Below are 26,322 nucleotides of genomic sequence, written 5' to 3'. Positions count from 1 at the left end.
ATCCGTCCTCGTATTCCTCATCACTTTGTGAAATCATGACACTAAAAGGATACCGATCATATTCCACATTTTCTATAGTACTCTGACACCTAAAACGGCATAAAGTGGAACGGAAAAGATGTCCCGTTCGATTTTGTGGGTCTCCCTCGATTTATACGAAACGCGTTTCGCCATCATACACCATTAATCCAAGGAGCTTATCGGAAGTATTGGATGTTACGATCATTTCGCTTAACGCGGTAGTACCACAATTCGCATATATATAGCGGCCATCGAGTCGTTATTCCTCGCCATCTCGTCGAATCGGAAACCGCGTAATATTCGGAAAGAAAAAGAAGGAAAACACGCGGCAGAGCGAGAGAATCAGGATCGCGGGTTACTTCGGTCGTAAATCCCAAAACCGAGAGTAACGTTCCAGAAAATTAATCGTGTCCAATATACCGAAGCTCTTGCCGTGGGGCAGGAGGAGGACTGCGTCGGCGGAGTCGAACGACGAAGGGGTCAGGGGAGTCCTCTCGGCAGAGCCGGTAATTTTCGCGCGATTTTATGGGAATTTAAGAATAATTCAATTAGGGCCCGGGGATTACTTTCCGAGATATGCTAATTTCCCGGAGCGACCAGGACTGGCGGGACGTCGGCCCGCTGCCTTCGATGCCGGAAGGGGCGAGTCGCCGACAAAGTAGGGAACCTGCGTACCGACACACCACCACCGGGTTCAATTTAAAAACCTAATCTTCAATAACCGCTCGCAGTGGCCTACCGGTGGCAGTGCATAAATCCGAGTCTCTTGCCGAGAGGGTGCTCGGCCGAGCTTCGTTCGGTACGATTAAATTCATTAGTTTAATAGCGGGGTATCAATATCACCGAGGCGAGTGATTTTCCTTCTTCTTCGGGGCTGGCCCCTCTCTCGCGTTTTCTTATCCGCTCCCCACTCGCTATTCCCGAGAGTCCTTCTTGCTCGTTCGACGGGAAACTCGGAGGGTGGTCCGGAGCTGGCCCAATAAAATTAGAAAAAATTATCCGTTCATCCCGCGTTGATCGACCACGACCACTACGCCTGAGGTAGTTTTTTACGTCGATATTTTCTTTTCGACCCGAGTATACATTATCATTCGACCGAATGAAGTTTGTTATGACTAATAGTATGAAGAATGAAATTTAAAATGACCAGGTCCGTGTAAAAAGTTGTACTTTTTAAAATGTCACGCTACGTGAAAAATAAAAAAAGTCGGGTTTGTCGTGTGCCCAGTTAGTGGATAACTCTGAAAGTTTGTTGATACCGAACAGGAGGGTAATCGTCAGTACGTGAGATGCGACCGAAATGCCCGGGTGGATTCAGTCGCGGGGTCGTTTCCACGAGAAAGAAAGCTCGATAAAAGTTAGGACAAGTCGGGGGTGGTAAAGCTCAAGTAAACATTGGTTAGTCGGATTAAGCTGAGATATTCTAATGGGCGAGCCCAGTAGGCCCCAGGGGTGCCGTGACGCTGTATCGGCGCCGTATCTTACCCGGGCAACTAATGGTCCGCCTGTAAAACCTCCGCTATAGAAAATATTCCCGGTTGGCCAATAGGCGCCGTCGGAGTCCTTTATGTCGGTAATTCGATTGGACAGACGTAACGAAGACGGGAAGTGGCCGGGTGGGAGCCGAGTCGGTCCTCGATTTGGTGCCTCAAAACTACACTTTTCTAAATAAAGTTTTATTGAAAATGAAAACAAATCAAATCCGATGGAAGAGCCACGAAAGATACTTCCTATGTGACCCGACTGGCAACCCCATAGAAAATTCATTAAAAAATTCTAGCATAACATGCAAGATACTTAATAGTTTCCATATATGGACTTCAGAATGAGGACATTTTTACAAGCCAATTAATTATACATTTCTAACGGCGAAGTAAGAACAACGTACGGAAGTAATGTTAAAATATCACCGTCGAGCTCAAGTTCCCATGTTAAACGACCGTTTGTATTGTAATGCTGTCGATACGTGGCCATGCAAAAGAGGACACTCAAACCCTGGTATTGGTGTATTTCCGCACGATACCAAGAAGTTGGCAAGGTTTACATTTATTTATGCAATCGTTACGCGCGCATTGGTAATGTAAACCTCTTTACTTAGCGCGAGTCTTCAAGATAACCCATTTAACGACTTGAGTACCCGTGCTAATTCCCCGGCAATCGCAATGGCAGACGGGGAGGAAGACACTCGGTGAGTTTAACGACACACGAGCAGCGAAGCTTCGCACGTGACAAACAACGCTCGTGGAATAACCCTCGACAGAGCCTGATCTTTTATAATAAGAGGAAGGCGATCACTTCTGTGTTAAATCAACGTTGATTAAATGTTAAGAAGCTACCAGCTCCGCTATCGTGTACATACCCGGGTAGGAGCGAGGTTGTTTATGGGCAGCAGCAGTACATGTTATTCCAACACCGATCAGTAATTACTGTTGCATCAAACGATATCTATTGATTGTCTCAGATCGATGCAAGTACCGATGAACAACGTTTCATATTTTCATAATATCCGAGGAGCCCAATTTCTAAATTAATTATATTTTTCGATGCGACCTTCGTATTTTGTACAAGGCAAGCCACGATTGGTGTCACAGTTGGGTGTGGTCTCTTGATGAAAACTACATATCGATCCTTTGAGTTGCATACTTATTTCGGTCTGTCAGACAGTCGGTATCAGCTCTCGTTATGGGCTATGATCATTTTTGGAGATATGGTAGGGCGAGGGGGGGGGGGCGATTCTTGGCGGTGCGTGGGCGTGACATTTTTTATCGGGAGGCCGTGCACGCATCCGTCACCGGTCATGAGTCACTTTGAATATGCAGGTACAATTAATCGTTGAATAAGATTTAATAGCAAGATAAGGTGAAAGATAAGAGCAAACCTGCTCTCGAACTCGGGGTAATTACCTACGATCGTAATTGAATTAATTTCGTCTTACTTGGTGCGAACACGAGATGGGACGTAATAATACTAAATTGGCGCCAAATAATTAGCCGATTTAAATTCCAACTATACGAGACTTCTTGCGCAAACTTGATGGATTTTTTTCCATGTATAATATTTTGTACATCCAACCCATAGTATCCAAGCCTACAGTGATCGCATACGATCCGAAGCACCCATTCGCATTAGATATTTTCATCAGTTATCTTTGTCATATGATCATGGGAATTTAAATAATTGTAAGTTCCCCAATAAGCGTAAGAATTCTGGAAGGAAAGGAAGTCGAGCTGCGGGGAATACGCGGAGGGTCATACGTTCCGTTGGCCGAAAAAACCCCGACGCATTCTCCAAATAACGTTGATCGCTTCCCTTTATCTTCCCACGGTCCGTCCTGGGATAAAAACCAGGTGCACCGCGTCTTTGGTCACCCATACGACGATTCGATAATTATTTCTGCATTTCTCTGATAAGTTCTTGCGCGAAGCCGCGCGGCCAAATTCGCTTTTTCGCCGCATCAAGGAGCGGCTCGCTCCTTTTCCCACGATCCCCTCGAAAATCCGCGAGGTATTCGTCGAAGAGAGGACCAAAGCCCACCGCCGATTAGGCGTAATCGACGCCGCGAATTTATAAACGAAATCACTGGCCGAGAGAGGAAGGGAGAGTCGCGGGTGCAAGGAACTCTCGGGGGCAGTTCTGTGAAACTTTCCTGGACGTTCGCGGACGTTCGTTTCGCCTTCCCCTGCAAGTGGGGTGGGGGCGAGAGGGTGGCGAAGACCGGGGTAGGGATGGAGGCTGGCGGCTCGAAGGTGGAGACGCCGCGATCTTGCGCCGTTCTCGAATACAACCTTGGACCAGCCGCAGTCCCGGTCGCGGAGAAAGTGAAAGCATCTGCAGTTGTTGGGGTAGCGAAATACGGAACGGAGGACAGATGGGGAATATTGATCCATTTAAAGCAAAGTCAATAAATAGTATTTATATATTTCCTTAATGACAGGCTTTGGAACTCCTCTCCCGAATGGAAACATTCACTCGAAATCAGAGCTTTGCGTTGCCACCAAATTAAAATGTCCGCGATAGAAAATTGGAATGAGAAGTACCTTCGCCGTCGCCACTGAGGTTCGGATTTGACGCACTCCCGCGTAAGGTATTCGAGAAAGCGTCGGCACTTCTCGCGAGCCCAAATCCGAGAAGCCACGGGGCCGAATCCGCGATCCTTCGCATGCAACGACGTTTCCCAATTTTCCCGTTTCCCATTGGAGTCGAGCGGGCGCTCGGGATGGATTTAATTCGATCGGGCCGGCCGATGTAATTTGATTTTCGAGCTGCGGGGTCATTGTAACCGATCGGCGAGAAGCCACCCGCATGTGGCGCCCGTCCGGCCCGGTCAGTAGTGGACGCCACCGAAGCCTTAATAACTTATGGATTGGACGCGCGTTATTGAGCGTCCCGATAGGATCCGGGCATCGTTGGGAACGAACCATCTCTGCCTGCGTCTTCTCCGGCCGCCGGCATATAAACGGGAGCATTATGTCAGGAGACCGACTCGCGCGTCGCGACGTTCGATCAATCACTCGCGCGCGGCCCTCCGCGAGCGGCGCCGCTCGGCCCGGTCCACTCGGGCTGTCGCTCGCGCTAACCCGCTTAGGCGCGCAGCTAGAGCCGGACTTGGCTTTGGCTCGGGTGAAGTGGCGACTACCGTCGCCATTGGACGCCTCCCGGTCGTTCGATCCGAGACGACGCCGTGGCGAGCCGCGACGTGGACCGCGGCCGTAGACCCGTGGCGAGAGGCCGCCGGGGCGCCCGGATAGCTTGGCAATTTCCTGATCCGAGACCCCTTTCACCGGATATTATTTATTCCAGGAACATGCCGACGAGATATTAACAAGAATCTGAGACTAATTAAGAAGAAGAGTTCATTACTAGGGCAATCGATCGTTCTTCCGACTAGGTTACCGAGAAAGTAAACAACGGTTAATGCTCGTATTCGTTGGATGTGGTGGAAAAACGTTCTCGATACGAGATTCTTCACCTTTGAAGAAATTATTTCTCAAAGGGGCATTCGATTTTGGGTGCCTTCTTATCGCCCCCCTTTCGATAATCCTTCGTAAGCTCGCGCGCTTCCATCCACGCACCCGGCTGCCAACGTAACCACCCACGGCCTTTTTTTACGGCCGCGGGCATTATAAATTCGAGCAATACCCTCGTTCCCCTGTCCTTCCTCGTTCCCCTTTCCCACCCCGTTGGCCCGTGAGCTGATAAAAACGCCGGGGCTCTATTTATTATCAAATTTCTTTATGGGTTTACAAGCCTGTCAACGATGTGTTGGTGCGCTGGCTCTTCGGCCCGATGCGTACGAAAGCAGTCGTAAGCATACACGCGCGTTAAGGACCGGTCCTCTTGCGAGTGCGCGGGTATGCGTGTCGTGCGGGTGCACGCGTGTACGCACGCAACGCGCACGGCAGCCGCGCGCTGCTAAGGTAGATCGTCTCGTTTACACAGAACCGTCGTTCATAAAATAATAACCGAACACACACGGCGTTTACAACCCTCGCCCCGAGAGCCCCGCGCGCGTTTACCTGTCAGGGTGTATCTGAGATTTTTACGACACCCCCGGTGTCACTTGGGGGTTGCGGCGATAAAACCTTCCTGTTCGCAGGATTAACGTCCCTGGGCGACTGCAGGGCTCGTTAGCTCCTGCAGGACGCCCGGATATCGATCTCTCATCGATTGCTCCTTCTCGGGATGGAGCGAATCTTTTCCGGGCGAATCTTTTTCCAGAAATGTTTCATCGATAACAGGACTCGAGTTTACGTACGCTGTCAATATCCTCGTACTCATTAGTAAATACTAACGGGAAGAGTGTATTTTCATGTCGATTTCTTCGATGGGAGGATCGGTGAAATTTCTCTAAAAGGAAATTGTATTTACTCGCGGCCGATTCATCTGGCCTGCAAAGAAATTGACCGGAAGTAATTTCAATGCTATGGTTAACAATGGAGGTAGAAATTTTCATGGACCGCGGTCAAGTTCTCCCGATTCAGCGGTTCCGGGGGGTTGATCAATGGGGTGCAAACACGCGACATATCGATATTCGATACCGCGGGAAGATTTCATTATCGACCGCACAATGACATAAAGATAACGCTCGAGGAACACTCGTTTTCGCTCGTCGTCCCGTCGAGCGATTCCGTTAATTATTCACCAATTAATAGGACCGACGTAACGATATCGTCGATATGGTCTCAATTGGATTTTAATAATCGCCCGTGCTTCGCGATATTCCGATACACTCGAGTCTTCCCCGCTCCCTCGGTGACCGTGCGGCCTTTGCGACGTCAATTCGTATATTCGTACATTCGTCCCGCGGCTTTGTCTTTCGACGCGCGGCGTCGTTCCGCGCTTTTGGACGGCGCTCGAAGGCGACGCTAAAAATACCGTGAACGTCCGCCCCGAAGATCGGTAATTAACGATACCTCGTTTCTTTTTCTGTTGCAGGTGAGTCACACGAAAGAGTCGCGCACGTCAGGGTCGAAGGAGAGCACCTCGATGCTTTCCTAAAAATTACGAATTCAGGTCCAGGTGGAGTTTCTAATGGTCAGAGGTAGCTACGTTTCCAATTAACCCTACATTTACCAATTTAGTGCAACGCTTTAATCTGGAGCACAAGGAGAGAGCATATAAAAATGTTTGAATCGTACATGCCCTCAGAATTAGGTAATCGAGACAATAGCCACATTACGTACCCACCCCAATTTAAGGTATTAACCAAATCGGTTCCACGTTTTCCTCCTTGATAACGATCCACGTCGCATCGATTGCTCCCTGTAAAAACTACAAATTGAATTCAGACTTATCGCATATCGATCCTACCTAATTTTCAATTAATACTTTGATGTAAGTAAAAGTTGTTCCTCGTCAAAGAAACGGAGCTTTGGCGGCATTAGTTTAATTCCTCCTGAACGGGGCTAATTCAGACAAATCTGAGAGAAAGTAAGTCTAATTTGGTTTTCGATGTCGAGCGAGACAACGAGTACAGAGTCTAATAGGGTTCGAATTTGTCCCTCGGCTCAGGAATTCCTCGTTGTCGAGGACGGGAGGCGACTGGTGGGGATCGAGGCGGGAGAGGGGTGCCAGGGTACGAAAGGAGTCCGCGCGTGACGCCTGGCGATCAGCCCCTCGGAAGACGGATGTATCGGCGCTATAGGGACGGGTGGGGGGGAGGGCAGTTCGGTTATAATCGAAGGCTGCGCGGGGTGGGGCGAGAAGGCGCCGCGGGAGCAGGAGGTACAGCGGTGGCGGTGGCGGTGGCGGTGGAGAGGTCTAACGAGGAGGACCCGGACGCGGGGACGGGGTGGTGGGGGGCGGTGGAGGCCGAGATGGAAGCAGCGCATCGACATCGCTGTAGCATACGATGTAAATTTCGCCCCTGTGTAGGGGTGTACCCACACGATAGGGGGAATCAAATCGATAGTAGACTAAGATATACCTATCAGTCTAATTGTCAGTACAGAAAGACCGAGAGAGACGGCGGCATCGGTAGGGCGCGTTCGCGGGACCGAGCGAGAAAGAGAGGGCGAGATATGCGAGGCATATAGCTTAATCACCCACCACCTCCCCCCGACACGCGGAACTCTCTTCCTTCCCTGCGCCCTCCGGCTCCGGTACCTTCCGAGCCCCCTCCCCCGAGCGCGGTACCGGCCCTCCTTCCTAGAGTAGCCGGCCTTCCGTCCTCCGATAATCAATAATTATACTCAAATAAAGAGAGAGAGAGAGAGAGGGAGAAGGGGATGGATGAATTGCCGGCAAAGGGTTAGGACGGAGCTCGAGCTAGGCACCGGTAAGATATCGGGCGAGATAAAGTCCTCGCGCACCGCGGCTGCCTCCTCCGCCGCCGTCGAGGACGACCCTCTTTCGACCACCCCTGCGCCACCTGTCAACCTCTTCCACCCCCTCATCTCCCGCCTCTGCTCCTCGGTCGCGCGGGTGGCCGGGGTCGGCCGGAAGCCTCGATGCGAGCTTTCGACCTGCCCGGCTCTTCTACGCCGGCCGGCGGCTTCGAGTGACTTTTCGATCGGCACGTATCGGAAAATCCTCCACTCGACGATCCGTGGGGGTACTCGCTTACGATCTCGGAGGTTGGAACCAGTTAAAACGCTTCTCGCTCGTTACGATGTCGTCCGAAAGCGCGCGAAGCTCGTAGTTCTGTCGCATTTCCGAGAAAGTATGAAAGTCCGTAAGTAAAAGGAAAATCAAGGTAATTACGGGGGATATTTGCCTTCCTCGCGTGCCTCTAAATCGGGAGTCGTTGTCCCATCGTCAGATTTTCTATAACGGAAATAGCTCCTCGCTTGTGCGTGTAAGCATCGCGATAATTTCGGCCGAGCCGTAGTTACATAAATAACCGAGCCATCCGTGAATCGCCTTTAAACGCGTCGGCGGGACACATGCACGATGCACGTTAACCGAGCAGAATTGGCACGTGACCCGTTCAGAATTTTCCCTTTCACTAGAATGCCTAGCCTAGAATGGCAGGAGCATTTCCGAGATCTCGCTTTGTTTTCCCTGCCGCGCTCGTGGTCGGGCTCGGGCCTGGTGCGAGCTTATCATATCCCTGGTTGTCTCGTTCGGTAATCACTACGGTCGCCATCCGAAGGGCCAAGTTCGTAATCTTTCGCCACCGCGACGAGGCAGAATTTGAAAAACCGTAAACACCTGTTAAAACCTAAAGAACGATTTTCAAATAAAAGTTTTGTAACACTTGTTCAATCCACCAAGAAACTCGTTAACGATCATGAAAAATCTGAATAAGTGCCTTGATATCGCGTCATGTGCGGGATAAATTTTTGCAACATTTTTTTCAAAAATCGTGTATCGTTATTGGAACGTTATTATATACCGGTTCTTCGACATCAGAGCAGCAATGGTGCTGCACGAATTTCGTAAAATTAAAAAAAAAATCGTTTACCGTTATTGGAACGCTTCTTATATAGTGACCGATGTTCTCCGACGAGGGTAACGAGTGGAGAGGGTCTCGGTACTCGGGGACCTCAGGGTTAACGAGGGATCTCCCACGAAAAGAATCTGAAGAGCCGAACGGGATGGATCGATGAGCGAGGGTGGGAAAGGGTGGATCGATGTGAAATCAGTTGGAAGTCGCGTGTCCCGGGCCTCTCCTCCCGGGCAATTAATCACCGCGCCGTGCACGATACGCCCGAGGCTCGTATGTATGTGGGGTGGCACGCGTTTCTTCCTGGTCGGTCGAGGACGGCTCTAATCGCGATCACCGGGAAATCGAATTCTTAAAGGACTCGTTGTCGCGGTCGCGAGTCTAAGAATAAATGTTGCGGAAAGAAATTCGCGTTAAACGCATTCACGAGTCGCTTGGCCAGCTTGGTCTACCGCATGTGGATATTGCACGAGCACAGAATATAACTGAAAGTGGACAAGCAACCTCGTAAGCAGTACTTCGTCCCATCGGACCAGCGGATTTCATTGAATTATGTTGAATAAATAGAACACACAAATCGATATAAAACATTATTCGCGCATTCGAATTTTGATTCCAATGGTAGAGATGTTCTCTCTGCTCAAGCTCATTTAATTAGCATTATCTTATCCCAGTTGATGTTTAATCAAGAGAAGAAACCTACAAAATGGAACAAGAAAGCATGAGTATATTCGCGCGAGGAGAGTTTACGAAAATCTAATCATTTTGTTGGGACGAGGTACGCTTGCATGTAAATAAATCCAAAGTGAAGGGCAAAAAATGACGCGGAAGCCTTTTCGCAAATGAAAGGCCGGGCAGAAATCGGGCTTCGCGCGGGATCCTGCGGAGATTTGGCGCGGTGGCGTGAGTCCTTCTAGTTACGGTCCTGCAAATGAGTGAGTTGCGAGTGAGAAGCTCTCATTGGTCGGGGGTTGCGGATAGCGAGGAGAAGAAAGGGAGGATGCCGCCAGGAGAAAGGGGGAAGCCGCTGTTCCTGAATTTCTCCTAGTCCTCTCGGCGTCTCGCTCTTTCCGCAGCCGTGCTCCAGCATCCCTCCCTCTTCCTTCCTCATTTGAATTTGACCAATGCCTTCGCCTCCCTCCAGACGCCACCAACACGGCTGTAACCCCTCAAAACCTGGAGCGACTGTCGAACCACGGTCCACCCTCGTCCACCCTTTTCCGCCCTCCCTCCTATCCTCGTACCCGTCCTATCGCTGTCCTTTCCACCTTCTCTCTTCCCCCTGGCCCGGAACCCTTCCAGATCGTCCCTCCGTTTCTCTCCCTCTCTCCGGTACCTTGTGCGTACACCAACGCGATCGCACACTTCCGCGTCGAACCCCTGCCTAATGTGTGTCACCCAATAATCACGTCCTAGTTAAGCTCGTTTTCAAATTCAACTATTTTACGCCTAGAGCGCGACAACTCGAGCTTGCTTGTCAGGCCGAAAAGTCGGAGTTGTAGGCGAAAAGAATAAAATTAATGCCCAGCGAGGAAGGCTACACTCAAAAAATGACTCATTCATAAGTATACAATGACCAATTATTTCGAAATCGAATGTATAGAAAACTATGGATATGGATTTGAAAGTCATTTGAATTTCGATACCGCGACGAAAGAATAAGATTTATTGACAATAAATATCCTTAATTTAATGCAATGGAAATTAAGTATTCGAAGCGTGGCGGGATTATTTTGTAACTTGTTGTTTCTCATGAAGAGTCCTAATGAAGCACCAATAATATAGGAATACGGAAGGACCAGGACAGGGATACAGAGAGCTGTAGATGTGGGTGTCTGCCTCAGTACTTTGGAAACTCTTGTGAAGTACAAGCAACTCCTGAGTCTCTCTCTCTCTTTCTCCCCTCTCTCTCTTGCCTGCACCCTGTAAGCGGGTCAGGAACTTCTTTCGACCCTCGGCATTGCCTGAGGTTAGGGTAGTCCCGTTTGTCCCCACCTTCGACTCCTCTTCTTCTGCCTCGACCCTTTCTGGTGCGAATTCTTCCACCTTTTTTTCAACGAGCTTACTCCCCTTCCCCCGACGAAGAAGTTAGCGGGCGTCCGGCGGTGTCCAACAAGCTGTATACCAACCCGGGACCCTTCACCCTTAACTCGTCTCTTTTCAGACTCACAACGGGGTAAAAACTTTTAGGGGAAGTAAGACACAATGAAGGAGGGTGACGATTTAGTATGTCCGATTACAAGATTAAAGGTCCGATTAAAGGGGCGCGTTTAGTGGGATTACAAAACCTGGTACACGGAGAAATTGTTATTATATTTAGCGTTACAATGTTCAATGACAAACGGAGCGTGTTAAGACACAAATATACGCGTAGGACGTGTCGGAAAATCAATCGCTTTAACAGCAATCCTATATTGGGGGATTTCTCGGTGCCCGCAACCGCACCTATGACGCAATATAATTTACATCGAGTCATCTACCGGAGGTCGAATAATTGTGGAAAGGTCATTAGTAATTCAAGTACGAGCTCTCGACTCGGAGTAAAAAGTCGCGTCGAACTTTTTCCCTGAGCAGACGCGGGAAATTATCCCCATAATAAAAGCCAATCGGGATAAGTGGAGTGCGAACGGAGAAAAAACAAGAGAAATATATAAAAATAAATCAAAGTAAAGGAGGACTAGAGGAGGGCGGCTAGAGTGCAGATCGAAGGATGCACTCGCCGATTTCACATCCCCTTTGAAACTCACGATGCGGCATGATGCGAGCCCGCTCGAGATGCCTCGCAGCATCCCCGAGCGTCGAATGAAACGAGGGGGCCGCGCGAGGGCGCGGTATCAATTTGTTGTTAAAATGAAAGCTCGGCGGAAGGTACACGGGCGTTAGTATATTCAGAGGCAATTTAGCGATTATCGATGCTCCCGATTGCTCGCTATTGACGGGATTTCGTCGAGAAATCTCCTTCGGGCGGTGGCGCCGCGAAAGCCACGGCGGCCGCCGCCATCGCCGCAACGGTGCCATTAGCGAGACTGCCGGTATTATCGAGTCACGAAGTATCGAGTACGAGCCGTTACGCGGCTTAACCGAGTACGCCCGAGGACCACCGCCGATCGTCCTTTGCGAAAAATGGTCGTTCGAGTAGACCCGGAAACGATAACGCCTCGGATCGAAATGTTCTTTCCTTTCGAGGCTTCCCGCCCGATTGGATGATCGCAACCCGCTCTCCCACCGTTCCGCCGCGAATGGGCGGGCTCCTCTCGAACGCCCTATAATATCGTTGGACATTAGAGATCCGAGAGGAAAATAATGTCCCTCCGTTTTCCTCGACTAAACGATCTTATCCATCGAACGCTCATGGCGGGTCGGTACCGCGGCATCTCCGAATTCGGTGTTAGATTTTTTTTTTCATGTTCTGGAGTGATCGTTAGAAACGACAAATAGACCAGGTTACGACGCTAACGGTTGAACGTTTTCGGGTGTGGTACTTTAAAGAAGGAGGGTAATCGTGTTCTCTTATAGGATGCAATCCGCAAAAAAGACTACACCCGACGGTGGTCGCAGGAATAAAAGCACGTGGAAGTCGATACCCTTTAACGAGGGCACTTCAAAGTGAACTAGAGCGATATTAAAATTAGAGATTCGTCATTGGCACGATGGGTGGGTCGGTCGCACGAGGGGACACTCGGACGACGGTAATATTTCGGGAGAGCCGGCGAGGGTGAAAGAGAAAGAGAGCGGACGTGGGGAGGAGAGGGGCACGGGGCGAGTCCGGGCGAGGGAGAAGGAGACGGAGAAAGAGACGGAGAAAGGGAACGAGAGGGTGACTCGAGCGGAGGGTGTTGCGATAAGGGGTCGGCCGCGGAGGAAGGCGGGCAGATCAATGAAAGGGTTGCAGGGAGGATTGATCGCCGATAGGGAAATTTCGTTAGTTTCGGTCATAAAAGGTGGAGATGCTTCGGAGAGGCCTAACTAATACGCCCGCATGCCAGGGGCTCGCACATACACCGAGAGAGCCGCCCTTCGAATTTCACCCTTCTCAGAGCGAGGGTGGCCGAGGGGCCAGAAATCGAGAGAAGGACGAGGGGCAGGGGCTGCCCGGGAGAAACGGAGGGTCGGAGGTCGGGCATGGGCGGTGGAAAACGGCGCGAGGCATGGAAGCACACGTCAGAGTATTAACGAAATTTTAACCAATCAATGAGAAGTTCATTAGCCCGAACCGCTCGCCCTCGCCTCCTGGCCCTCTCTCCCTCCGACCACCCTTTCGTCGCTCCTACGACTACGGAGGTCTTGGGGAGATCGCGCTCTTCCGATAAAATTCGACGAGCCGCCCCTCTCCGCGCCTCCTCTCCTCCTCGCGGTCCTCTAACGTGGAGGGTCCTGCGCGAAGACACGGAAAGTCCCGATTCGGTCGCTCAAGTGTAAGCATCCGATCCCGATCAAAAGATAGCACGTCCTAGGCTTTGCAAAAAAAACTCCCTTTGATCTTTTCCACGCTGAGATTCCATTCCAATACTTACTTCCCTATCACGCATGAATTCGCTACTAATTTGTACAAGATTGCAACGGAAAAATGATTAACTGCCATATAAGTTGCGTATAAATTGATTTATTACATGTCGATGTCGAAATCACCTACAGCACGAAATTAAAGTAACGAGACCCGTCACTATTCAAGTGATCGTCTCTTTTCTACCATATCATCGTGTTATGTTTCAATAGAATGGAATTCTTTTTTTTTTTCCAAAAACGGAAGATACGTCTAATTCCCAAACGTTAGAAAAATGATGAAATCAGCGGGCATTGGATAGAGCCCACACCCCGGCGCTCGGAAGTAAGCTTTAATCGCACAGGAGAGAGGGTGGCCGTCACTTTGGCCTCTGTATTAGTATTCTCCGTTCGGATCGTCCCCGAATGCCAGAGCGGTTCTCACGTATGCATTTTTTGTACCGTCATTTGTCTCCAATATCTCTCCGCGCCCCCGGACACCCTTCCGAGCGAGCGCCGGGGACAATATATCGAATAAGCCGGAATGACAAAAAGAGTCAGTGCGCGACCAACGCCGCGAAGGAAGGGTGGCGGCGACGCCGGGCGCCGGCCCCGGGCGTCGGGAGTGGCGGCGAGTTGCGGGGGTGGCCGAGATGGGCGGCGGTATCCGATGGTGGCGATGGTCGCGGTGGCGGTCGCAGAGGGAAGGGCGCCGTCGTATCCCGGGAGCGTGGACCCGAGAGAGAGGGCCGCCATTTAAAACCGAGACGCGGCGAAAAAGAGATTTGCATTGCGGAGCGTCAGAGCCGCGGGGTGGGCGAGTTCGTCGACGTCCGAAAGGGTTGGTGCGCCGGTATTGCCGCTCGAAGGCACACATTGCCCGCCGCTCGGCCGTGGGGCCCCACTAACGACACGTATCATATGTGGAACCGTATAGCGCCCCGTCGATACCGTATAATTTTTTATGGCTGCTAAGTTTCCAGCGCAGAAACCTCCAATTAAACTCCACCCCCGCGACGACTCGCTCCCTCTCTCTCCCGCTTCCGAACCGTCGCTTCTTCCGTCACCCTCGCGTGCGGGTGGTGCCAAGTTCTCCTCCCCTTTCCGTGTCCGTTCTTCCGGTGTCGCGCCCGTGCCGTGGTTGCCGGTTCTGGCTTTGGAGAAGACCCGGGTGAAGGACGATTTCGTTTGCCATTTCATCTCGTAGAAAAAATGGGGAGGCTAATGCTTGATTTATATGTTACGACGGTATAGGGAAAATATGGGAAATAAGGGTCGGGACCTTTAACGCGCCGAGGTCGCGTGGAGCGAGTTCCGTCCGATTCGTTTTGCGCCTAGGTGCGGGCTAACGTTTTGTTGAATACGTATTCGGGGATGGCACCCAGTCCGGATAACGATCTGAGGTCGGATCCCGATCGGTTCGGAGTTCGTTCGGTTCGTTGCGTAAATCCGGACGAGCGAACGAGGTGGTCGGCGGCATCGCATCGCAACTCGAAACTCGCAACTTTCTCATTAGCCAGCGCGACAATAGCCGAACGTCAGCGGGGTGTATCTGACAGAGTATAATAATGCGCTTCAGACGATCGGCATGAGCCACTGGAGGCACTGGATGCACGTGCATACCTTCACGTGTACCCGCGAGCGAAACACTCGTTGGTAGCCTTTGCGGGCGCGCGTCGTACGTGACGTCTGTGGCGGGTGTCGCGAGGGCGAAGTGCACGGCGTATGTGGCGGGCACGGCGTCCGATGTGTGTGCGATGTACGTCGCGACGTAACGAGAATGGCGTGTGCGCGACGCGCGTGAGTGTACCATGCATAACGTGCACGGTTCGGGTCGAGTATGTGGCCTGTGTAACGTGGGCGGCGTGTGTGTCGCGAACGACTTCTCCACCGGGGCGCCCCTCCTCTTTGGGCGTACACGTACGCAAGAAGAAGCGCGCATAAATGTTCGAGATTAGCGGGCTAAATTTCGTATCGAGCATTTCTGTCAATACGAGAAAACCCGACACAATGGCCGGGCGAATGTCGAAGCCCGCTGATTATGAAGCAAATGCCCGGCGGCTCGACGCCTCGAGTTCGGCTGCCTCTCCCGTCCTGGAGGGTGGATGTTTCTCTCCTTCTCTTTCTGCACCCTCGCCCGGCACCCTCTCTCTCACCAATGGGCCGATCATCGAGAGGGAAATCACCGACACCCTACGAATTCTCCCTTTTAAGTTTCTGCCTGTCGGAATTATCGTAAGTACCCATTCTGCCATTTCGCGACGGAGCCTCCTACGCGGCCACGGAAAAGGGAGCGACTGAAACCGAGGGAGACGCGGGAGCTCGTTGGATGCGCCTTTCTGGGAAAGACGTCATCGTCACGTGTCGTTATATTGAGCTTTTTGACGTCGGAGGTCTCTTTCCTCTTTCTCGCGTCCAGCCCTCTTGTATTCCTCGTTCCGGCTATTTTTGTTCGACGAAAGATCTCGGTTGAGTATCAGTAGTAACCGTAATATGTTTACAAAAAGAAGGTACGGTATCTGAATATTTCACCCAGGCACGTCGGATGAGTCCCTTCAATGATTTAAACAGAACTTGTCAGAATTTCATACGATGTTCTATGCCTTGAGAAAATTACCGCCAGAAGCTTAATGGAGGAGGAAGAGAAATAAAATGAATGTCCACGCTTGAGTTTTTCCTAATAGGTTCTGATAGCAGCGAAATCTATATCGGTTCACCGCGCTACCCGCGGAAATTCTCGACGCGTCTCTCGCGCCAATTTTTTTTCGCTCTTTCTCTCTCCTCCTTTCCCCGATCCCCGTCGCCCTTTCTCTACCTTCGTCGGGATCCTCCCGCCCTGCCGACATGGCGTCGTCGCCGGCGTCGTTCCGACGTTCCTCTCGTTTCAATATTTCTCTCCCGCGAATACCTCAGCTAATATATGGCTTCTGCCGAGCTGCGATTCCGAGTGCGGCCGCCGCGGGGGCGGCGCAGCCGCGGGGGGGCCGGGCGCGTATTCATAAACGCGTTGTGCTTGTAATGCGAATCAGGGATGCGGTTAATATTAATTCTCGACTTTCGCGGTCCCGAGGACGCGCCCGAATCGAATCCCGAGAGCGCGACTCGCGCTTGATAATAAGAGAGGAGTTTCCCCCGAGGAGGAGCCTCTCCTCCTGCGGTTTCCCCGTCTCTCGTGAATGAGTGAGTGCGCCTCGGTATGGCGAAAAAAAGAGGATTTTCTCGATTTTAATTTATTTTTCATACCTTCAGATATTCGTATTTGAGACGTTAACACTTAAACGGAGGTTTAAGCGTTAACGTCATTCCGACCCGATGTCATCATACCATAAATTTGCAATTTCCTTATACAGTCTGGCACTTTACCCTACGTAGTAGAGCAGGTGCAATTAGTGATAGTCGGAAAGTGAAATAAAAATGTGACCCTGTTTTGTGAAGCGAGATATTTATATTTTTGTACTCGTTTATGATATGATGAAGTTGGGTTGAAATGACTCAATTTTTATTTAAGGGTCGTACCGATTTATTCTAACGTATTGCTATAGGTGCGATTGAAAACACGTGCCCCGATTTCGTAAGTCGTGGACAATTATATGTCAGATTTTGAAACTCTCCGTACTTCAAACGTTTATTTCGTAGAATTATGAATTCCTTCTGGGAGAAAAAAATTATTTATTTCTTCTCCTACTTCCATGTAAAGAAATGGTTCCCAACGAGGCTTTCGCTTTTGCGAATCGAATGACCTTGTTTTAGCGATTTTGCTTTAAAAAAAAAAAAGACAAAAATGAAACGACGTCGACCAGATCGGTATCGTCCGTCATTCGGTCGTTCGTCATTCCCGCCTTGGCATTTAATTCCACCCTTGAACTCGGTGTTGCCATGCAGATCATAATTCCGCAATATAAATATCCAGTGCAAGGGCGAAACATTTAACGAGCACCGAGTTCTAGGAAGCATGAACTCCGGTCGCTTTCTCTCTACGGCCCCGACGACGTGCGTGGAATCGAGTCGTTATCGGCCTCCCCGGGGCGGGGGTTGGTTTTACGACCGATCGACCGGAAAGCCACGAAAGTTTAAAACCCGTTCCATCGACCAGTGCTCCCGTCGATGTTTCGAGAATGTTCTTTCTTCGTTACCCCGAACGGTAATGACCCGCTCGTACCTGTTACGCGGTCGAGCCACAGAGCCGAGGGAGACGGAGGAGGTGCGTCGAGGCGGCAACGAGTGCAAGGGAGAGGGCGCGAGCTGGACTTGGCCGAGACGGAGTGGGACGGCAAGACGAGCGGAGAGGAATCCGCCGCCGAGGGTCGTTCGCCGGATAAAGGTGGAAAAGACTCTGAAGGGAAACATTTCGAAGCGCAATGATCCGAAACGCCGTTCCCATTACAAAAGGCAATATTACACGAGGCGGCTCTACGATATTATACCGTCGGCCCATAATCTGATGCGTATATAAGCGCGCTGCCGCGCGTCGCCGAAGAGCACCTATATGGCGAACGGTTTCGGCAAAGAGTGCCCTCTCGCCGCTGCTCCCTTGTAATAAGCATAAATCCTCGGAGGCTTATCTAGCGGCGCCCAGAAGAACGCTAAAATAAAATATCATACATTTTGCCTTCTACCCCTCGCGGCCGCACGGGCGTCCCCTCCCGCCGCCGTCCACGCGCACTCCTCCCGCGCACCCGCGATGTCGGGAGTCTATCTGGGCAGCCCCTAACGCGAATACCGAAAGCCCGGCTAACGCGTACCGCGCTATCTTTCCGATCGCCCGTAATTATTCTTGCCCTTCCGCCGAGATACTGACCCGTGAAAGCTAATCGGTTTTATTGAACCGCGTCTCTTTCGTATATCCAGGATGAATCGAAGTCCAGTATCCGTCCTTGCGTTTTCTCTTTGGATATTTTTAAAAGTTAACCGAGAATTCGGGGTGGGGCGCGTGCATACATTTAAATAGGGTAGTTAAAAATTGTAATACCCTATTGAAGTACGGAAAACCTCGAACAACGATTACGCGTTGAGTTATCGAAAGAGGTTCAGGAGACGGTCACCGGTTCGCAGGGTCCGCGAAAAAGTAAGCTCTCGAGGCTCCGTGGTAGCCGGCGCGCCACCGTCGGGGGAAGGGAACCATCGGGCTCGGTCGATCGAGATTTCTCGGAGGCAGGGCGACCGGCGATGTAGCGCGAGATATTGGTCGAAGGTACGGAGGCGGTGTAATGAGCCGAGATACGTTCGGGCTCGGCCTCGGCGGGGGCGACGGGGGTGGGCGGGCGCCGGGGGTGGTCGGTCGGGGGGCCGCGGGGGCGGCGGGCGGGAAAGGGTTCGGCTCGAAGCCCGATCAGTCATTAGACAAGTGGGTATTCACATATATCGAGTTGTAAAATCGATAGGGGTGTCCGTTAGCCGTGTATCCTGTAAGGAGCCCTGGTGGGGATGAGATGCGAGCTTTCTACCCCCAGTCCCCGCTCGCCATCCTCGACCCCTTTCCCTCTCTCTCCCTCTCTCTCTCTTCCTATACTTCCTCTTCGACCCCTTTTGTTGCTTCGACGAACCCCTGGCTCCGACCACCCTTCGACCCTCCGGCCGCCCACCCCACCCCGCCACCCTGCCTCCTGCCACCGCACGTATCCAGTCCTTGCATATTAATCCTACCCATAATTCCCACTTGCCAGTTTGGGCAACCCTTCGTACGGCTGCCTCGCGGTGTACGCGGCCGCCGGGGCGTTGGGCCTCTCCCTATCGATTGGACTTTCTTTCCGAAGCCGGCTTTTAATTGGCCTTCTGCCGCCGGCGAGAACGCCGAGCGGAGCCCTCTCGATCCTCGGCCCGCCGATTTCCGGCCCTTCCGGCTACTTTCTAGGCGCGAATACCCCGCTTAGCCGATTATTAGTTATGAGCTCCGGGTATTGTGCGCCGTACCAACGCCTCACTTTTTGCGAAGTGCTTCTCTGTCTTCCAATTTCCTGCCGTATTCCTTTCTTAACAATAGGCACTTACGCTTTTAAAGTATTATTGTCCTCCCATTCTACAACACCCGTGGAATCTCCCCTAAATCCAAATTATTGGCAACGATGGTCAATGCTTGATTTATTTTTGACTTCCTCGCCGATTCATGAAATACCTTGTCCATGCCAGTTTCTAGCACATTAGAAATATCGGGTTGATCGATCATTTTTTAATTTTGGATTTGCACGTTGAATCGAGAAACGAGCAGCTCGGTGAATTTCCGCGGGCGAGCAGGGAGGATCTCCTCAGGTTGACGTCCATTCGAGGGTGGGCAGGTCCCTCGGCCTCAGGGGGCACCGCGGGGGGCACCGCGGGCGACGCGGGCGTCGCGCGTCGTAAAATTAATACGAAGCAAACGGCCATCTTGCCGTCCGGCGAGCGCGCACGTGTGCGCGGGTGCGCGCGCGTGTGCCGGACTCGCGCGCTACCCGTCGCGGGTCCCCGCGTGTGTGCGCGAAGATTGATTATACCGTCGGAGAAAATGTGATCAATAGCTCGACAAACAAAAGCCCGACGCCCCATAATGCAAATAGGAAAAATCAGAGCGAATTAGGCGATCGTCCGCAGCCAAGAGCCACAATGGCGGCCGATCTCGACGACTTCCGGTCCGGCTCGGCCGTCGCTTCCGCGGCCCGGAGCGCCGATCTTCCGGCCGCTACTCCGGCGAATTACCGCTTTCGTACCTTTTGTCTCGGCGTTTTTAATAAGCGACTTGCGAAACCCATTCAACGCCCGGTAATGGCCCTGTCTTACACGCTCTTTCGTTGTAACGAGCACCCTGCGGGTTTTTAAGCACTTCCGGGGACCTTTAGAAAACGAAGAAGGGAACCAACGCGTTTACGTTGCATTTGTGTTTAATGATAGCGGATAAGCGTGGCGATGCTTTTCATCATTCTTAAGTAATTTCCTTCAGCACTTGTCGTATTAAAAATTGGTTCCAAAACGAGATCGTTATTTGGCGGGATTTTCTAAAAAGTTGGGACTCGTGACGAGCACGACCAATCGGGGCAACGCGATTTAATCATTGTGACAAATCGTTTTGCGAAAAGTCCCGGGACCATTTCATTTCTATAAATTCTGATCCAGTTATCTGCACTTCACTCCCACATTTTCTTTCGAGTAATCCCATTCATTTTCCGGTAATATCTGCAATCAGAGCTCCGCGTCGAGAGGCCGATCTCCGTGGTTTCCGGTCCGGCAAGCCTCCCCGCCGCCTCTTCCTTCCCGCCCCTCCGACGAAATCGACCACCCCTTATATGCCTGGCCTTTTGTCGCGTCTTCCATTCTCCGGCTATTCGGACAGTATTTCTTTCGCGCTTTATTTCTGGTAACCCCTTTCGATCGGGGTGCACAATAGCTCGTGAGTACCCACACAACGGCCGAGGGGCCGATCTCCGCGACTTCCGGCCGGACTCGCCAGCGTTTCCGCAGTCCGCGGCCGCGATCTTCCGGCGTCGACCCGGCGAATCGATCATCTCTTTGACGCCCCCTTGCACCCCTTGTTCTTCGCTCCTTCCCGGGGCGGGTTGGCCGATCGTCACCCCGCCCGACGACACCTCCGAGTCGCCCCCATGCCGGACGAGAACCATCCCTCGGCGCAACGATGTTACCCCGACAAAGGGGATGCGCACCAGCCATCCCCGGCCAGGGGATTCGATTTCGACCAACCCCTTCGTCCCTTAGAAAGTCTGCCGGGCGTTTCACGTGGTCGCGCCACGCGCGATCCAACGAGACGATCGATTACGAGATCGGCGCGAATCTCACACTCGGAGCCGAGGACGGGGGGTGCGGCTCCACCCTCGGCAGATCAAAGATCGATACGTCGAACTGCCTACGGGTGTCGGGGTCCTTCGGCGGGGCGGTTGCGGTACTGCGATGCGGTTTTTCGCGAACGGCCGCAAGAGATATTAAATTTAACAATCCTCGTTCCACCGTCCTGCACCCGCCCGAATGCCCGGCGTTGTACCGCGGTTATTAATATTATCGATACCCGGCCGCGGATACGGAGGTCCACGAAGTCCTCCCCGTTGGACCCTACGGGCCACCGCGGCGTCAGAACCCCTCTTCCTGTGCACTCGGCCGCGCTCACGGCCGAGCACATATCCATATTCCAATATTATACCCGATATACGCCGATGCCGTTTCGAGTGGTGCCTTCGCGTGTCGCGGCTCGTAATTCGCAGGATTCCATTAAAGGATCGAGCACGAGGGCTGCCTCCTTTGGGATGAAAATGAGGGACCAAGGAGCCCAGAAAAACGAACGGTCGTTCTGTGTGGAGGGTGGGGGCTTTCCGATTTCCACGGTGGTAAATCATGTATTCCGATCGGATTTGGCTTAATAATCCTGGTAACGAGATGCACTGTAACTGGATATTGTTCGCTGTACCTGGAAAAGAAAGATGTGGGTATTTCATCGTTTCATTGCGTATTTAATATCGTCGAGTACTAGAATAAAGATTTGCCAACAAAGTAGTACGTTGCCACGTTTTGAAGAAACGGTGCGCTTTATTTACCGGCAGGTAAAGGTGTTTTCTTAAATTTACACACAATTCCTTCTTCTCCTCTTTCTATATACATATATAGTTATATAATTGATCCGTATTGCTTATAATTTTCTCCACAAGGAGCCCCGAACGCCGCTGGCGAGTTCCTTTATTAGGATAAGTAGATCTCCTTTACGTCACTAATAAATAATAATAAGTTTTCTTAACGGTTCTACCTGGAGGAGGGGCCTGTTGTCGGGCCAATCGATCGGAGTATTTTTACCCGGGTATTAATGAACGCTTATCGACCGAGGTATAGCGGCTAACGTAAATTCGGATAGACACATCCCGTCGGTGCAATTGACGGATACGCGAGTTTCACCTACGTGGCGGAACGGTTGATATCGAGCGCAACCAGGTTACGCGTGCAAGGTGCTTCCCGCCAACTTGTGCACGTACGCACGTACATCGAGCCATGTACGCGTATCGATTATGCCCCTGTGAGGACAATTGACGAAGAGAAGCCCCCCATCCCCCCGATAAGTAATCCGCCATTAAAGGTCGCCGCGTGAAGGTTCTTCGATTGGTGGCGATCGGGGCGCGGGGAGGAATTATTACTCGCGAATCGGTCTCTCGACGTACTTTCGAACGCTTCCCTGGGCGCAAGAGGAGATTGGAGAAAAGAGAGTGAGAGTGAAAAAGAGGAAATCCATCTTGCCTACGTGTGTCCGCGAGCAGAAGTGCGGGGGCAGGAGGAGGAGCGCGGAGAGAGGGGGCGCGTGGATTTTGCAAAACTGAAGCCTTGCTACTCAATTAACCTCCCTTCATTGCGAAGGCTTGAAAGGGAGTCGATTTGCCGGTATTGCCCCACCGCGAGGAAAAACAATTGGCGCGATCGTTTACAGCGCTCATCGCACGGCTCGGCGCGGCGCCATTCGTATTCGCGCGTCCACGCGCACGCCGGGGTATCCGCACGCGGGTGCGCAAGTAAGCGCGCATTGTGGACGGGACTCACCGCGAGAGGATTGGTTTCGAGTGGTCGATTACAATTGATCGTACATTCGTTACAGAGTGCGCGCGCGAACGAGCCGTGCTTTCGTGTGGGGGCGTGCGTGCACGGCCGACTACGGCCTGATCCGTGATTTTTCCGCGGCCGTGTGCGTTCCTCTGTAAAACGCGGCCACCTCCACCGATGCACCTCTCGAGAGTCATCGGCATATCCCGTCGTCATTAATAAACCCACTCGACTGCCAACGACCCTGAGAACAGCCTGTCATCAAAGAAAACCCTCGACGTCCTGACGCACCGATCGCGGGAATTACCGATTGTCGCGAAACGCCGATAAACTACTCCCCCGGCGACACCGCTCTCCGGCCATTATTTCATTTCATCCCTGGAAATTACTATTCCCTCTCGGCAATTAGTCTCCACGTCGATTATTGGCCGCCCACGCTTACGCGTTATTACCGATAAAATTAATAAAGAACGGTAAGCTTCTTACGGGCCTGCTACTGAAAAACGATCGGGGCAATTCGTAACGACCGCGGAATTACCCTTTCGTCGAAAGGGGCTCCTCGTGAAAAATTACTTATTGACTTTTCCGATTCATAACTCGCCGACTGTCTTTCGCGCGAAGATGGCTGCTCTGGAGGGTGGGTTCCTCCTGCTCTTTCACTCTCTCGATTATTCAACCGGGAAATGCTCGATATCTTTGTAAGGGATAAACCTCTTTTGGTTCTGACAGAATGACGGGGCGGTTGCCGATTACGAGCCACGAAATGTGGCCAAATCTAGGGGAGATGGAATCGAATTAAGATGTTGCTTGATCGAAACTCACTCTACTCTTCGAGGTAGACGTTTCCTCGGGGAATGGCCGCGGGGTTAATATTTAAAAAATGCACATTAACTTGGCTCGGTAATTAAAGAATGGAGACGTTACTCTGACTACTGATGCAAACCCGACGTATAATTTCTCTTGAATTTTGAATCGCTTCTTAATTTACTTTCGCCAATTAATATACGGCGGAATAATTCCTCATTCGCGTTCAACGAATTTCGTAAATTTCTCTAGTAATATTAATCCAATGTACCAAATCGTTAAGGGACGTTCTAGATACTCGCACAGCTTTCTTTTGGAACTCGGGAGATCGATCACTCTCCACCGAAAAATGGGATTCGTAAATCGAGGAGCGGTTCTTCGATAATGCCTTGAATCCGATTAAATCCGAAATGAATCGAAAATAAATTCCGAGACAAACTCTCCCGCTTTGAATTAGAATATAATCTCCTTCTAATTTGGACCTGTGCCTATTTCGTTTCAGATAAATCAGCTAGTCGAGGAAGTGTCCAGATTGCAGCAGAGCTTGCAGCGGCTCCAGGAGACGAGCGCGCAGGCGACGTCCCGACTGGAAGAAGAGCTCGAAGCGCGTCGGCAGCACATCGCCCGACTCGAGGCCAAGCTCGAGAGACAGCGGGATTGCGAGGACCTGAAGCGCGAGATCAACGTGCTGAGGTCCGTCGAATTGTCGCAGATCCCGACGGTCGAGCCCGGCAAGAGTCTCGAGCACCTACTGATCGAAAGGTCCAAGGCTCTCCAGCAGGCTGAAACCCTGAAGCCGCCCAGCACTCCGGATGCGCTCGGTAAGTTCGCGTCCATTTCACTCATTGACGTTCCAATGACGACCTCGGGTACTCGAGGTCGATGTCGATGTCGACTCGGATCATGCAGCACGGGTTTCATCCGAAGACCATGGAGATGTCCAGCCTGTGCTTGATATATCATCGTATAGATATAATTTGCAATGGCTATGGAGCATTTTTAAACCACTTCTTACGTTTCATCGATACCACGTGACTGGAAAATAAGTTGGGGTCAAAGAATCGGATGCGTCAGTGCGTGCGCCAAGTACGAACGCGTAGCGCTTTGTGGATCTCCTGTGCTGCATGGAGCGCGGAACGACATCGTCCGCGTAAAGGTCTCTCCGCTTCCAAGCTCGAATAACCGATTTCCGAGAATATAATAATATTTTGGAACGGCGATGATTCATCGCGTTAAATTCGTGTGGCGTCCGCGGCTCCCTCGGTAAATCGAGGCTTTCAAAAGTGCGTCACCGGCGAGGATTGTCGTCGTCTCGGTGACGTCTTTTGACCCGAAAGAGATCAGCGTTTTCGCGCGACGAGTTTTCTTCCGGTTCCTTTTCGGCGACGCAGCAGAACGTCGGGTCGAGTTGCGGGAATATTTTCTCGAACGATTCGGAACTACGGAGAGCACGGATCTTTCGAAACGTGGTCATGCGTGACGCGCAGACGCCCCGCTAACGTACGAACGAGGTCCGGTGGCGCGGAAGTACCATGCGGAAATGCGAGGATTCTTCCCGGAAGTTGCTAAACATTACCCGAGTAGTCCCTCACTCGTGAAAGAATTCCAAGGGAAATTTCCGATCCCGGCCACCTCGCAGATATCGGCAACAAAGATCATTGGTCATCACATAAGCATTGGTCGATCCATCTGTTCATCCATCTACATGGATATCGCGTTTTGACGTAACGTTTCAATCGTTAAACGACCTGCCGCATTATTCGGAAGATCCAAGAGTACTCGAAATTCGGACGTTTCCCTTGACGCGTCTTCCACGCGCGTGGATGTCTCGGGGTCCAGGCGGACCCGTCCAAACCCCTTCGAAATGTATAGATATCTCCCTTATCACGTATTTATTGTAAGTGTACCTACCATATACCATCCAGCTCGACAATGAGCAATGCGAAGGTTCGAGGGCAAACCCAAACGTCAGTAAAGCTGTCGGCCGATCCCTCTAGCACTCGCTCTACTAATTCCTATCACTGCTGCTGCTCTGACCCTCTCCGGTCCTGACGTTCCGCGTCTCCGGGTGATTGACTAACGGGGTGCTTGTCGGGGTGACGCGTCGTCCGCGAGGTCATTAAAAACTAATCGTTACGAGAGGACCACGCGATGCGCAACGACCGAACGCGGCTTATCCGAGAAATAACCCTGCTTGCAGTTGTGTTCGCACTTACTTCCTCTGTCTCTCTGTCTCTCTCTGCCTCCTACGCTTAGGCTGCACTTTTTTTGTTTACACCACTCTCTCGGCGCAGGTCCATATACGCTACATGTTAAAGCTGATACTAACGCTACCGAAAACGACTGTAACCGCCCCCATCCCCGCGGAGCCTCCCCTACCTCGGCTACGTCGACGCTACCGCGTCCTGACACGAATCTACCCGTGAGTGCGAGAGAGGCGGACTGATAGGGGGTGGATGAGACCGAGAGAGAGAGAAAGAGAGACTGGTGGAAGGTAGGGGGAAAGAGGCAAACCGCGCCGGGCGCGGAACTCGCACGCAAATTTGTGGACGATATTCGCAATATTTGCCCGGACGGGGCCATTGTTTCGAGAAACCGAGAGTTTATTATGAATCGATCCAGGAACGCGAGGA

General features: G+C 51.6%; 1 protein-coding gene across 2 annotated transcripts in view; it reads left to right on the top strand.

Moving 5' to 3' along the window:
- Positions 1-26,322, top strand: part of LOC105704261 (homeobox protein cut) — a 116,090-nt gene that overhangs the window by 71,803 nt on the left and 17,965 nt on the right. For both annotated transcript variants that reach the window (XM_012433326.2, XM_012433346.2), the window contains exon 3: positions 24,192-24,510. In XM_012433326.2, coding sequence (XP_012288749.1) covers positions 24,192-24,510 — 319 coding nt within the window. The remainder of the gene's footprint in view (positions 1-24,191; positions 24,511-26,322) is intronic.

The sequence above is a fragment of the Orussus abietinus genome, unplaced genomic scaffold, assembly GCF_000612105.2.
Source record: "Orussus abietinus isolate OABI.00-Male unplaced genomic scaffold, Oabi_2.0 scaffold38, whole genome shotgun sequence".
Classification (NCBI taxonomy): Eukaryota; Metazoa; Arthropoda; class Insecta; order Hymenoptera; family Orussidae; genus Orussus; species Orussus abietinus.
Note: the sequence above shows the minus strand (reverse complement) of the source record. Positions and strands in the feature narration are given on the sequence as shown.